The sequence below is a fragment of the Schistocerca nitens genome, chromosome 5, assembly GCF_023898315.1.
Source record: "Schistocerca nitens isolate TAMUIC-IGC-003100 chromosome 5, iqSchNite1.1, whole genome shotgun sequence".
Classification (NCBI taxonomy): Eukaryota; Metazoa; Arthropoda; class Insecta; order Orthoptera; family Acrididae; genus Schistocerca; species Schistocerca nitens.
This window is the reverse complement of record NC_064618.1, coordinates 680,899,924-680,915,087: the sequence shown is the minus strand read 5'-3', so window position 1 is coordinate 680,915,087 and position 15,164 is coordinate 680,899,924. Positions and strand designations below refer to the sequence as shown.

The 15,164-nt window shown below is 43.4% G+C and overlaps 1 protein-coding gene across 1 annotated transcript in view; it reads right to left on the bottom strand.

The window, feature by feature from the left end:
- Window positions 1-1,422: 1,422 nt before the first annotated feature.
- Window positions 1,423-15,164, bottom strand: part of LOC126260653 (uncharacterized) — a 510,286-nt gene continuing 496,544 nt past the window's right edge. The window contains exons 4-5 of the mRNA XM_049957990.1: window positions 1,804-1,883; window positions 1,423-1,611 (exon numbers count right to left, since the gene is read on the bottom strand). Coding sequence (XP_049813947.1) covers window positions 1,423-1,611; window positions 1,804-1,883 — 269 coding nt within the window. The remainder of the gene's footprint in view (window positions 1,612-1,803; window positions 1,884-15,164) is intronic.

Sequence of the window (15,164 nt, the reverse complement as noted above, 5' to 3'; positions counted from 1 at the left end):
ATGACCGTAGGAGGATACAAGATGTCTTAGACAAAATTTCTGTTTGATGTGATGAATAGCATCTGTCTGTAAACCTAGAAAAATGTATGTTAATGCAGATGAGAACAAAACCATAATCTTCTAATATAGCATTAGTAATATGAAGCTTGATACAGGGACGTCGTTTAAATATTTTGGCTTAACGTTGTAAAGCGGTATGCAGTGGAATGAGTACGTGAGGATTCATAAGGAAGGCGAATGGTCAGATTCAGTTTATTGGCAGAATATGGTGAAACTGTGGTTCATATGTACAGGAGACCGCATGTAGGAAGCTGGTGCGTCCTGTTCTTGACTACTGCTCGGTTGTTTGGGAGCAGCACTATTTCGCATTAAAGGAAGGAATCTAAACGATTCGGAGGCGGGATGCTAGATTCGTTACCGGTAGGTTCGAACAACACGTAGGTATTACGGAGGATGCTTTGTGAATTCAAGTCATAATCCCTGGAGGGAAGGTGACTTACTTTTCGCGGAACGCTACTGAGAAATTTTACAGAACCGGCATTTGAAGCGGACTGAAGAACGATTCTATTGCCAGCAACATGAAATTCGCGTAAGGACCACGAAGCTCGAGAAATTAGGGCTCATACGGAGCCGTACAGCAGGCGCAGGAAAGAACAAGTCATTAGTACTGGTACAGGTTACTCTCCGCCACGCACCAAACGCTGGCTTTCGGAGAATGTATGTAGTTGTAGAGTGCATATGTGTGTGTGTGTGTGTGTGTGTGGGAGAGAGAGAGAGAGAGAGAGTGAGTGAGTGAGTGAGAGAGAGAGAGAGAGAGATGGTTCATTGTCTCTCTTTAGTGATACTTGCATCACCGTAGCCTCTTTCTCATCTTCATTTGTCGTATTAGACGTGCGGAAATGGCAGTTCTAGCAAAAGCAATTTCCATTCCGTGCGTTGTTTTCATTCACACTGTGTTGTCTAGACAAAACTTATGCTCAACAATCACTTTCCTAGCAATGTTCTTCTTATCGATGACAATCATCTTTAATGATCTCCGTCAGTAAGTTCAGTTTCCACTCCCACAACGACTTTTGCGGCTCAAGTTCTTACACGAACTAGGTAAGCTGTGAGGAGACTCTAAATTCCAAGATGACTTATATGTTATAACGTACATAGCAACAAACTACGACGGGACGACTGTTCGCTCCATCTGCTAGCATGTGGCGTCCAATACGTCGGTAAACCGACATAATACGATAACGTCCGCATCATGAAAGTATGACGTGCGCTGAAGTACTGGTCGCTGAGAACCTTTTCAGTGTCACTGTCATTGTGTTACAGGTAAGTCAGAAAAGTAGCCACAGGAAGAGGCATTTATAACACTGTGCTCATGCCATGTAGTGCAGACGAGGTGTGGTCATCTTGGCGTTGAATGGACTTTCACAGGACGGTGTGCTGGAAAGACTTTTGGTAGACGTCGATTTGACAGGGGCGGGGAAGACGTGTTGAGAGGGAAGGCAGTGCGGCGCGCACCTGTGTCTCGGTGACGTTGAGCAGCTTGGCCATCTCGGCGCGCTCGGAGGAGGAGAGGTACTTCTTCTGCTCGAACTGGCGCTCCAGCTCGAAGATCTGCCGGCCGGTGAAGGTGGTGCGCGCCTTCTTGCGCTTGCGGTCGCTGTCGGAGCCGGGCGCGCCGCCGCTGCCGCCGTCGCTGAGCGCGCCGCTCATGTCGACCGGCGGCGTCTTGGGCGCCGCGACGCCCGCCGCCGCCCCCGGCGCGCCCGCCACGCCCCCGCCGCTCGCCCCCGCCGCCCCCGTCGCCGCGCCGCCCGCCGCGCCGCCGCTGGGGTTCGCCTCCTTCTTCCGTTTCGCTCCAGTCGACTTCGTCGGCGCCGAACCGTCTGCAACGAGAAAACATACGCCGCTATACTGGCTGCGACTTCGCAATGGGCTACTTGCAACAAGCACAGTGAATCGTCTGCAATAAGGAATGAGTCACGTCTAGAGTTGCTGTCTGCTATAACCCGGGTTGGGTTGTTTGGGGGGAGAGACCAAACAGCGGGGTCGTCGGTCTATTCGGATTAGGGAAGGACGAGGACGGAAGTCGGCCGTGCCCTTTCAATGGAACCATCCCGGCATTTGCCTGGAGCGATTTAGGGAAATCACGGGAAACCTAAATCAGGATGGCCGGACGCGGGATTGAACCGTCGTCCTCCCGAATGCTATAACCCGATCCTGTAGTTTCGGTAGCGTACATAAATGTCGTAGTAAATGGTAGTATTGCCGGTAGTACTAGTGGTATTGGTAGTTAAAGAAACATAAAAGAATGTATGACACAGGAACTGGGAGTCAACGACTTTTCTTTGTTTTTTGTTTGTTCCGCGCTGCTGCTACGGTCGCGGGTTCGAACCCTGCCTCGGGCATGGCTGTGTGTGATGTCCTTAGGTTACTTAGGTTTAAGTAGTTCTAAGTCTAGGGGCTGATGACCTCAGATGTTAAGTCCCATAGTGCTTAGAGTCATTTGAACCATTTTTTTCTTTGTTTGTTTTACACATAATTAGAGTCGAACATAGTTCAGTGTTAGTTCGTTGTGTATTTTATATACTTACAAAATATAAATTGAGTTTTATGAGTAAAAAAAAAATCAACTGCTCGGTTAACTTCCGAGCTCTTATGTAACCAAAACAATTACCTTTGATGGAAGTATAGTTTACATGCACTAACACACACTAACTAACTACTGTTGCTATTTTGTACTCAATAGAACATTCTTCATCACGATTAGTAAGAGTTTCCTGTTACAGCTGGTCAGTGAGAAAACTGTTTAGCAATAACTAAAATGGCTCTGAGCACTATGCGACTTAACTTCTGAGGTCATCAGTCACCTAGAATTTAGAACTAATTAAAAACTAACCTAAGGACATCACACACATCCATGCCCGAGGCAGGATTCGAACCTGCGACCGTAGCGGTCGCTCGACTCCAGACTGTAGCGCCTAGAACCGCTCGTCCACTGCGGCCGGCTTAGCAATAACAGAAACATGTTTTTTACAAACTCGCCGAAGTATTGAAGTAATGTTTGAAATGCGTCTGCGTTGCACTTTTTAAAAATTTTACCTTCTCTTATTGAGGCAATTGTGCTAGCAGTAAGCGATAAGCATGTATTTTTTGTATTTTTACTATTAATTCCCTCTACTTCGCGTTACAAATCAACAATGTTCGAATAAAACCTGATTAAACATTTGACAGTTTCAAAAAATGGTTCAAATGGCTCTGAGCACTATGGGACTTAACATCTCAGGTCATCAGTCCCCTAGAACTTAGAACTACTTAAACCTAACTAACCTAAGGACATTACACACATCCATGCCCGAGGCAGGATTCGAACCTGCGACCGTAGCAGTCTCGTGGTTCCGGACTGAGCGCCTAGAACCGCACGGCCACCTTCTGCAGAAGATAACGAGTCAGTGCTGAGCCGTCCAATACAATGCACATATCGACACTGAACTGCCTGCAAAAAAGGACGAGTCGGCTCTCAAACCTCAGCAACAAGAAACAAATAGGCAACACTTAAGCTCGCGAATGATGAACACGTGCCACTGCAGAGGCGGAAAACTCTTGGGTAAGGTTAACGGCTTTGGGAAACTAAAATCTGTCAGGCACCTTTTCAGCGCTACTCCTGTACTCAAAATTAAATAGACACGTGCTCGAGACAGAAATCTCAACCAGATAAAGAGACTGCAGCGATAAATCAGGTTCCGAATGTACGGAATTACATTTCGATACGAGAGGCACGGAGGAGCTGCAGTGAAATTCATATTCCCCATGGCTGAGCTCGACAGGTACTACAGGATTAGGCACTTTACACAGTCACATTGCAAATTAGTTACGGCAGCCATGACAGCTCTGAAGAAAGTCAGAAGATTCTTTCCTCTTGTGTGAGCTTGGATTAGCATTTTGTGGCTCCGTTAATACAGCAGTAACGACTATAAAGTATTAGTTGCTTTCTTTTGTGCATAATTCTAGTACCTGGTTCGTATGAGTACCATACATTGTTCACTTCAGTGTAAAAGCGTGTACACCCGAGAGATATTTACTAAAAAAAACGACGGAAAATATTTTAGGCATGTGTCACGCTAGACACATAAAAAGTTGACAACTGTTTTATATAAAAAATTGACAACTGTTTTGTGTCGAAAGAATAAAATATTTCAGTGGTGTTAAATAATTTGAGATCAGTTCATAATCAAATATCCAATAGTACACGTATTCCCGCTAAACAAGCTGCACCTAAAAGAAGAGCATTATATAAAAATGCCGATAGTTCGTCTGTCTGCACGACTCACTAGAGACTAGAGTTGCGTTAAAGCTCCCGTTGTGTGACATGCGGTTGTAAAACAGTGGCACATTTTAGAGGCACGACATAGTAACCTACTTAATCGTCAGATATAACAGTAGTATCAGAAAATATTCACAATACAATGGTCTGTGTGCTTTTCAAAACATGGTATAAATTAGATTCGCTGAAATGAGATGAATCGGTTATACGGATGATGTCAATGAAGACGTAATGACTGGTAAAGCGAAACTGGCCAAAAATGCCGACCCTGGAATGTAATGAAAATGCAGTGAGACTACCAAAAAGGAACTAGGAGAAAGAACTCACGCATCTCGCTTTTTCCGAGCAGTCGCCTTAACCATTAAACCGTCTCAGTACCCCGCCAGGCCTAACTCTCGCTTTCATTGAGACTATTGCTTCCACCATGCCGAAATTTTCATTTGTCCCGAGGCATCCGTTACGATTATACGACGAGTCGTCACAAAATTTTTAATTATCACCACGAAAATATTAAATTACTTAGTTAAATTTTTGTTTGTATGCAGGCACTGACATGTCTGAACTCCCGGTACACACGCCGCAGTAGCAGGGGAAACAAAATGGCGGTGCGCAGTATCGTGCAGCAGTTGAAGGAGAACAACGCTGCAGCTATCAACGCTGAGTTGTTGGAAGTGTGCAGCAATAGTGGATCCTCATGTGACACAGTGGTAAGTGGCGCAGACGCTTCCGTTGTGCCCAAGTCCGAATGACGAATAAAGAAGTAGCAGACCCTCCCGCTATGTGAAGAGCCTCGATTCGCAACATGAGTGGAAGCCCTGTTGTTCGAAGACAGGTGTGCCATAATCGAGGCAATAGTGTAGAAAGTAAAAATCAGTCGTGACTCCATTTATATCCCGTGCACGACTTTTGAACCTGAGGGATGTCGCCGTATGCTGAGTGCCGCAATTCCTCGCATCCTAGTTCATTCCGCGAAGGCACAGTCACCGGCCGCTGTGGCCGTGCGGTTCTAGGCGCTTCAGTCTGGAACTGCGCGACAGCTGCGGTCGCAGGTTAGAGTCCTGCCTCGGGCATGGATGTGTGTGATGTCCTTAGGTTATTTAGGTTTAAGTAGTTCTAAGTTCTAGGGGACTGATGACCTCAGATGTTAAGTCCCATAGCGCTCAGAGCCATTTGGACCATTTGAAGGCACAGTCGGTCTCACGTGAACCTTCTTCTCCTCCCCCACCCCCTCCCCGTATTCTCCTGAAGTGATACTCTGACTTCTTCCCTTTTTCTCGGATGAAGAAACCACTCAGCAACAACATTTGCGGAATGTCGACGACGGGGTTTTCGAGGCCGAATGCTGCCTGAACAGCCAATAGTAGATTTCTCCAACCAAGAACTGCGCCAAATCATCCGTCCTTGGAAGAAAAAGACCTGTTGTATTGAAGAGAGGATACCTAGAGGACGACTATCACCCTCATCAAGTTTCATAATCACAGTTTGATTTTTTCGAGGTGATAATTAAAACTTTACATATTGAGTTCAATTCGTCTAGCTGTATATTTTAAAAAAATAAGTATGTGGAAAGCGAAAAGAAGCGAATACAAAATCTAAAGAGCCAATCCTGCAGAAAGTACCTCAGTATATAATTTTTATTGAGAAAAAGAAAAAAAGTCCATTTATAGCGATAACAAGGATAACAAAATAGAAAATTTCATACGAAAGCTACTTCATAAAGTATTCGTCCTCTCAGGTTTTTTGAGATTTATAGCCTGAAAACGTGTTTTACATACAAAAATTAATATTTAGTGGGTTTCCCTTTCAATTTGGTACTACCTGCAGTCTTCTGGGAACAGCTGACAGAGTTTGCCGTCACAAAGCATGGAATTTTGTCCAATTCTTGAAGACCTTATTTTAAGCCTTTCTTGTTAGAAATTTGTCTTTATCTGATGGTCTCTTGCAGTACTTCCCAAAGGTGTTCGATGACATTAATTTATGGACTCTGAGGAGCGCTGTTGAGTTGTTTCAGTGTATTCTACAGGAGCTATATCTTCGTTTTTCTAGCTCTATGTTTGGGGTTGTTATCCTGTTAAAAGACTCAGTTTCCTTGGAGACCTAATTTTTCGGCACTAGCAATTAGATTTTCCTTTAAGATGTTGATATATATTTTGTGATCCATCGTGCCCTCCACAAAATGTACTTTTTCAATACTACACTGTTCCACAAAGCTCCACAACATCGGGGAACCCCCACTGCGTTCCACCGTGGCCACAAAGTTTTGCGGCAACATCTCTGAGTATTTTTTTTTTTTATATGCCACGCTATTCGCCTGCCATCCGACACGAATATGTTGTATTTACTTTCATCATAAAATATGACCCTATTCCAGTAGTCTTTCTTCATGAATCTATGTTCCTGGGGAAAATCAAGAAATTTCTTCTGATTTTGTTCACTGACCCAAAATTAGGTGCGAGGCATACAGTCATTATATCCGTGCTTCTTGCAGGTATTTCGGACTGTGTTGGCACATACTTTCTTGCCTTTCAGCCAACTTAGGAGCGCAGATTTTAGCATTTTTCTTGATTTCCATCACGACGAACTTCACGTCCTCATCGGTGAACGAGCGAGGCCGTCCCACCCGTGCCTGGTTTCTCTATCTTTTGCTTGCGCAAATGCGATCTGTTATCGGCCGAACCATCGATCTACTTCTCGTATGAGGATCTGTACTGATTATGCAAGTTACAATAAGTTTTCCTTTAGTCAGCGTTATCTCGATACCCTTAGGGGCCATGATGCCAGCTCCACTGTCCCGGCGCAGCTGAACACCACATCAGGTGGTATATTGTGGTTGCGAACAGTTGACGCATAGGGTGTGCCGTGGGTCAGCATTAAAGTTTAGTCCCCGTGCGCGAATTTTACGCATATTCAGCTGGTGGACGAATACTTTATAAAGTAGCTTTTGTAAGAAACTTTCTATTTTGTTATCTTTGTTGTTGCTATGAACGTATTTTGTTTCTTGCATTTAAAGAAAAATTAATTACAGAGGTACTTCCCACGGGATTGGCTCTTCAGATTTTGTATTTGCTTCTTTTCAAGTGCCACAGACAGTTATTTTTATAAAAATACAGCCAGACTAATACTTTTTGGACTCACTGCAGTCATGCTTTGGTTCAAATGGCTCTGAGCACTATCGGACTTAACATCTATGGTCATCAGTCGCCTAGAACTTAGAACTACTTAAACCTAACTAACCTAAGGACAGCACACAACACCCAGCCATCACGAGGCAGAGAAAATCCCTGACCCCGCCGGGAATCGAACCCGGGAACCCGGGCGTGGGAAGCGAGAACGCTACCGCACGACCACGAGATGCGGGCAGTCATGCTTTGTTCGTCCTTCCGACATCCAGTTCATCCGAGACGCAACTGCAAGCTCAGCTGTGCGTGATCAACATACCAATCGGCCAATCTCTGTCTAAGAACAGTCCCGGAATTCATTGGGATAGGTAAGCCCACGCAGTGATACCAGTCTCTTTCCACACTCGTTTCTGTTACACATAAAGCAAATTTGACGATTCTTTTGATGAGTTGGCCAAGCAATAGGCAGGTACCCATTAAAAGTATTAAATAGAAGGGATGAGGAGTATTTTATGCGGACTTACTGCTGTATACATTTATCACTGGTCACTAGTGTGTGAACACGGGCGCCAGAACACGTGTGTGGTTGGCAGCAGCTACGGACAAGGCCACCGTGACTTCGGGCCTGGCGCGGTCTCTTTCATCACGCGAGCCAATAAAACACGACGACCAAAGAAAGAGCTGTCACGAAAGCGGTCGTGGTCGCCGCACATGCGTGTAACGCCACACTTTGTCCTTTCCACTCTCTGAACACACTCTAGTCCAGATACGACTGAGAAACACAGAGCTGATACTACCATTCATTCTGCTGTGTTTTTGTGTAGGCAAACATTCACATTTATGGCGAAATATCTGCTGTCAGCTCGATAATCATGAACTACTAGTTTCACATGTGTGTCCAGTACTTCGTATAACAAAATGGCTCTGAGCACTATGGGACTTAACATCTGAGGTCATCAGTCCCCTAGAACTTAGAACTACTTAAACCTAAGGACATCACACACACCCATGCCCGAGGCAGGATTCGAACCTGCGACCATAGCGGTCGCGCGGTTCCAGACTGAAGCGCCTAGAACCGCTCGGCTACAAAGGTCGGCTTTGCACGACAGTTTTAATCTTTCGGTGATTTTACTATTTATTTGTTAGTTTCCCTGAGCTTCGTTTTCATCGTTTACAGATCCGATGATGAATGTATCTTACAGTCGATGTCGATCACGCGTCACTACTGTCGTCTGGGTAAACAACAGAAAAAAGAATTGTTATATCAATCACTGAGTTATAGTAAAAGAGAAATGAATCCTACTTTATGAAGCTGTATCTTATGTAAATTCGTTTACGATCACTTACCCGCGTTGTATTAGAAACAGACGTTTAAATTGTCGCAATAGCTTCGTTATTAGCACCTGGTTGCAAGATAGAGATGAACATCTGCAGCATTTCACATCTTTTGGCAGAGTCCTAACATGAGATATGAAATGGGACGAAAAACGAATCCATAAATATCACACAGAAGACGTTAGTGTGACCAGTCTTCGAGCACTCGTCCAGTGTTTTGGGTCTTTATCAAATAGACATGATAGTAGGAGACGGACCCGTAGGATCGTAACAGTTCGATGTAGTCCACAGGAAAGTCTAATAGAGCTTCTCAGGGAGCGTAAATGTAAACCTTTGGAGAAAGGCGACTTTATTCTCGGTACACTCTGTCGAGTAATTTTAGAGAACCGGTATTCGAGGAATGCCTCGGTAGCATTTCCACACATATGATCGTGAATCTCGAGATATGTGCCACAGTAACAAGATAAGAGAGATTAATTAGAAACACAGACAATGATTTTTTCCCCTCAGTACACAAATGGATCGGGACAGATATTCGCCACTAACCTTCAAGATACACTGCGCAGATGCTTGCGGAGAATGTATGTAGCTATACAGGGCGAATGAGAATTCGACCGACAAACATTCAGAAATTGTTCTAAGAATTTTGGTGTAAGTTACCCATGGTCTCCGGTGGCTCGTTAAAGAGCAATAATGTAATTATCATTTATTCGAGAATGAGTGCTTCGGTAGCTCAGATGGTAGAGCACTTGCCCGCGAAAGGCAAAGGTCCCGAGTTCGAGTCTCGGTCGGGCACACAGTTTTAATCTGCCAGGAAGTTTCGTCATTTATTCGGTTGGGTTTTGCAGTCACCCTTGTTTCTGTAAAAATACCTACACAACAGTGAAGAAGCCTGTAATACGCAACAACCAAAAAGTACAACACCGACGAAAGAACACTGGAACAACTCTCTGGTCCTGAAGTACTGTGACGTGGTCACCGACGGCACGGGAACAGCTCAGCATAGCCTCGTTCTGTTGCTCATCCATTGCATTCAGTGGACCCATACATGAGATGCGTATCATCCAACACCTCATCAAGTAAACCGATACACAGTACTGCGTGTATCACTGACGACACACAACTAACACTGCCTGGAAACAAAACCCTAGACATGACCGAACAGCAGAGAGTACAAACTTGAGGACAACCAGGCAAGGATGGCATTACTGTTGTGAAGCAAGTATGATGTACGAATGGAAACGAGACACATAGCCAGAGTTGTAAAACTACCGTAAGTAAGCGTAGAGTAGGATAGTATTCCTAGTAACCTTGGTTGGTTAAGACCATAACCGCGTTACCTGTATATTAGGTGTGTTGCATACCTATCGGGCGTTACCTCATTTTGATCGCTTCGTTTGCGTATGCAATCAGTGTCTTACTAGATTACCTTCGAAACTGAGTGAGGAAATGTAAAGCGTCATGCAACCTGCAAAACATTTTTGTTCTGCACAGTAATCGTCCTGCCTACTACTTAAAAATAAACTGTATTTATAGCAAAATTGAAACTGTCAAACTTTAGTTCTGGTTTTATTCGAAAGTTGTTGATCTGTAATATGAAACAGAGAGTTGTTGTAGTAAAAACCAAAAAACAATAAAGGTTTATTATATACACTAGAAAGCTCAAGGCATCAAAAAAAGTAAAATTAAAGAAAAGGAGATGCAAATAAAAAAAATATCGAACTTAGCTTCAGTACTAAGTTCAGGTTATGTAAAACATGTTTCTGTTATTCATAAACAACTTTCGCACTTATGGATAATAAAAGCAACCGTTGGCTTTGATCGTATTGAAAAATGTTCGTTAATTACACAGATTTTTTACGTTTGTGTTTGTAAACTATACTTGCATCAAAGGTAATTGCTTTGGCTACATAAAAGCACAGAAGTTACACGCACAACTAATTTCCATTGCTTGAAAAATGCAATTTATGTTTTGTAAAGATTCCAAATGCACAACGGACTAAAACGTGACGATGTGCTGTTCTAATTATGCGCAAAACAAAGAGAAGTCTTCAGCACCCAGCTTCTCTCTCACATATTCATTTATTTTTCTTTTCTTACTAATGCTAACGATACTCCTGATAATTCTACCACTTACTACGTCATTAATGTACTGTAACAGAACTACCGAAACGTAGGTTTGAACCTGTAAAGAGCCGCCGGAGACAGTTGGTCGCTTATACGTTGTACCAAATTACTCAGAAAGTATCCCTGGACAATTTCAGAAAGTTTGTTCGTACAAAAATGGTTCAAATGGCTCTGTGCACTATGGGGCTTAACATCTGAGGTCATCAGTCCCCTAGAACTTAGAACTACTTAAACCTTGTAAGTCGGCTGTTTAAGTTTTCTTATTGGCGGCGTTACGTGGCGCTCTGTATGAGAGTCGCTGGCTGTGCTGTGTGCAGTCTGTGGCTGGTTTGCATTGTTGTCTGCCATTGTAGTGTTGGGCAGCTGGATGTGAGCGGCACGTGGCGTTGCGCAGTTGGAGGTGAACCGCCAGCAGTGGTGGATGTGGGGAGAGAAATGGCGTTTTGAAATTTGTAAGACTGGATGTCATGAAATGCTATGTATATTATGATTTTTCAACACTATTAAGGTAAATACATTGCTTGTTCTCTATTGAAATCTTTCATTTGCTAACTATGCCTATCAGTAGTTAGTGCCTTTCGGAGTTTGAATCTTTTATTTAGCTGCCAGTAGTGGCGCTCGCTGTATTGCAGTAGTTCGAGTAACGAAGATTTTTGGTGAGGTAAGTGATTTGTGAAAGGTATAGGTTAATGTTAGTCAGGCCCATTCTTTTGTAGGGATTTTTGAAAGTCAGATTGCGTTGCGCTAAAAATATTGTGTGTCAGTTTAAGCACAGTCATGTATAATTGTTCAAAGGGGACGTTTCATATGTCGACCCTTAGCCGAGGATACCTCACTGGAATCTTCTGATTTTTTTCTTGTAGTTTGTGTAATTAGTGTAGCTTTTGTTTATTGCTAGCGCGTAATTGTAGAGAGAATTTCCTTTGTAGTTGCAGTCTTTCATTGTTGTACAGTGAAACAGGTGTGGCACGCATGTAGATTTGCACTAAGTATTTCGCAGCTGCAATTAACTAGATATTATTTTCAATGCTATGTTAATGTGTTTTCTTATTTTGCTCTTCAAATTGTGCTTTTCTGTGTTGTCGTGTGAAATATTGTGACAATAATGGCGTGTGAAAAACGTAACACTAGGCTCCAAAGTAAACTGAGAAATAATAGTGACAACGAGCGTAGTTTATCAGCACCACTGTATAATGAATTAACAGACATTCAAAGTGGTAATTTGGTAAATGTGCATAGGAAAATGGAGCGGGCGGCAAATAATGGTGTAGACAGTGAAACAAGTAGTGAACAGGGAAGCATTATCGATCGATCGCTCGGCAACAGCTTGCCTCAGGAATCCGAAATGACAGGACACAATCTCGCAAATACTGTAGATTCAGGTTTTGGGTCCTCACCGTTTTCTCAAATAAGTCAAGACACATACTCTGCATGTCAAAATGTGAATGTTGCCAGTGCAAATTCACTGCCGATAAGCACTGAGGAACATGTTTCAGACACCAGTGCATTGTTATTACAATTAATACAACAAATGGGACAAACACAGCAAAAGCTTCAAAAGTTAGACACAATGGAACAAAATCTTCAAAAGTTAGACACAATGGAACAACACCAGAGACAAACACAGCAACAGTTAGACGCAATGGAACAAAATCTTCACATCACACTTGAACAAACACGTGAAGATTTAACTACTGTGTTACATAAAATCGAAACGAAATGTCAAAAAGTCTGTAATGACGTAAAAACACAAATTTGTGAGCATTTCCAACCTATTTTTTCGCGTCATGAAAATGCATTACAGAATCACGAAGCAGCCATAAAAGAACTGCAAACCATTGTTCATGAAAATCATGAGACCTTGGAAGCTAAAATTGACTCAGTTGCATCTACCGATTCGGTTACGCAACTTGCAAAAACTCAGGAAAACTTAAAGGACACAGTAGATACTCTGAAAATTGGTTCAGAAAGACACATGGAGGAAATTAGTTCATTATCAGAGAAAGTAGTTGAACTTTCGGATCAGCTAAATAATTTATCTACGAAGGTAGATGATAATCTGAATGACACAAAACCGGTAGTCTTTAATGACACAGAAGAGTGCGAACAAATTAGGAAATTCAAACAAAATCAGAATCAAATTAATACGCAACACCAAAGAGAAATCCGGGAAGTACAAGATCAGCTGACACAGGTAATACAAGAATTACGTATTTCAGAGGACACTCGCGCCCCAATACGGGAAGAGGGACATAGAAATACGGAACAGCCACAAAATAATAACACAGCGCATTTCGGAAATTATGAAAGAAATTGGCAAGGTGCACCGAATTTTGAAATGGAACCGCCGAAACGACGTAACAATGACCGATATGCGACTCGCCGACACGATGATTTTGACTATAAGCTGTTCATTACTACACGTAAATTTAAAACATTTAAGAATTCTGGCAACGACATTCATCCACAAGCGTGGCTCCATCAATTCTCTCATTGCTTTCCTCCCAACTGGTCATTAGAGCACAGATTAGAATTTATGTGTGGCTTCTTAGAGAATGAACCAGCTGAAAGAATGCGATCGGTCATTCACGATTGTCACAGTGAAGGAGAATTTTACCATGCCTTCCTCTCAGCATATTGGTCTCAAGCTACACAAGACCGAGTAAAACATCTCATCATGATGATGAAACACTTTGAACAATCTGAATTTTCCAGTCTTGTGAAATATTTTGAAGACATGTTGCACAAGAATCAGTACCTGTCAAACCCATACAGCCCCTCAGAACTCATCCGCATTTGCTTAATCAAACTACCTGAACATTTACGACATATTATTTTGGCAGGACGTTGCAAAGATGACACTGAAGCTTTTCAGGGACTCTTACAAGAATTAGAAATTGACACAGACAGTCGCGGGATGCGAAAACAGGAAAACAATCACTACAGGTCACATCCGTCACAATTCCGTGACGACAGAAACAATAACTGGACACGACAAGTCTATTCTTACAACGCAAATCGTGACCAAAACAGACACCACCCATATGACAACCACTGGCAGAGTAATAATAGTTACGGAGAAAGATCGCATTTCCGTAGTAATAAATATGACAGAGATTACCATAGTAACAGACAATATGGGAACAAAAACAATTATTATCAAGGGAGACAGAATAACTTCAGACGCTACAGTTCAGCGCGCAGTTACGATTCCGGGAGAAGTTCTCCACCACATGACCGACAAACAAGAAACTATGTAAACTACCGACAAAACGACAGACCTGAATTCCATCAGAACCGGCGGGATTCAAACAGAGCAGGGCACTCTCGACAAGGTGAATTTGTAGAAGTTAGATCTCCTAATCCCAATAACGACGCACGCCAATAAAGAGACATACAATGACTCGCACCGCAGGAAGTCACGTGCGCCGGCTGGCTCAGGGAAAAATTTCATAGACGCTAACCTTGAGAAAATTTTTAGCATTCTTTACCGATGTACCATATACCACATGATAATTCCACTGAAGCTGAAACTCTGCGTACCAGGAGATTGCGTTGCGCTAAAAATATTGTGTGTCAGTTTAAGCACAGTCATGTATAATTGTTCAAAGGTGACGTTTTAACCTAACTAACCTAAGGAAATCACACACATCCATGCCGAGGCAGGATTCGAACCTGCGACCGTAGCAGTCGCGCGGTTCCGGTCTGAAGCGCCTAGAACCGCTCGGCCGCCGAGGCCGGCTGAAAGTTTGTTCGTGAAGTTCCTGTATACGTCGGCATTTTTACTTGAACCTGTCCGTAATTGTTCCCATTGTGAGCAAGATTGTGCGGTGGATTAGTTCGTATGGAGGGTTCAGGTTCAAATTCTCATCCATTTTACATGGTTTTTCTTAAAAAAAGTGCAAGATATTACAGTACTCAGATACTGCCCTCAACTGTCCAAGCTTGATCTCTTGTCGCATTCTCTCTCTTATCGACCTACTCCTGAACGAACGTGCCGCCAGCGGTGCCGGACGTTAAGCGGTAACCGCGTGTAACGAAACACGAAGTGATCACTTAGCACCGCGTTAGAGCCGCGGGCGTCGCGCTGTACGATTCGCGGCCGATCGCCGCGGAACGGCTACATAAACACATTTAAGGCGCCGCCAGTTGTCCGCGCTGGCTTCTGCGGAGGCAGCAGCCGTTAAGCGCGCCGAAAGCCGTCGTAAACGAGCCGCACAATGGATCGCCAGTGTTAAGTGTCTCCTCGGGCGCTTTTATAT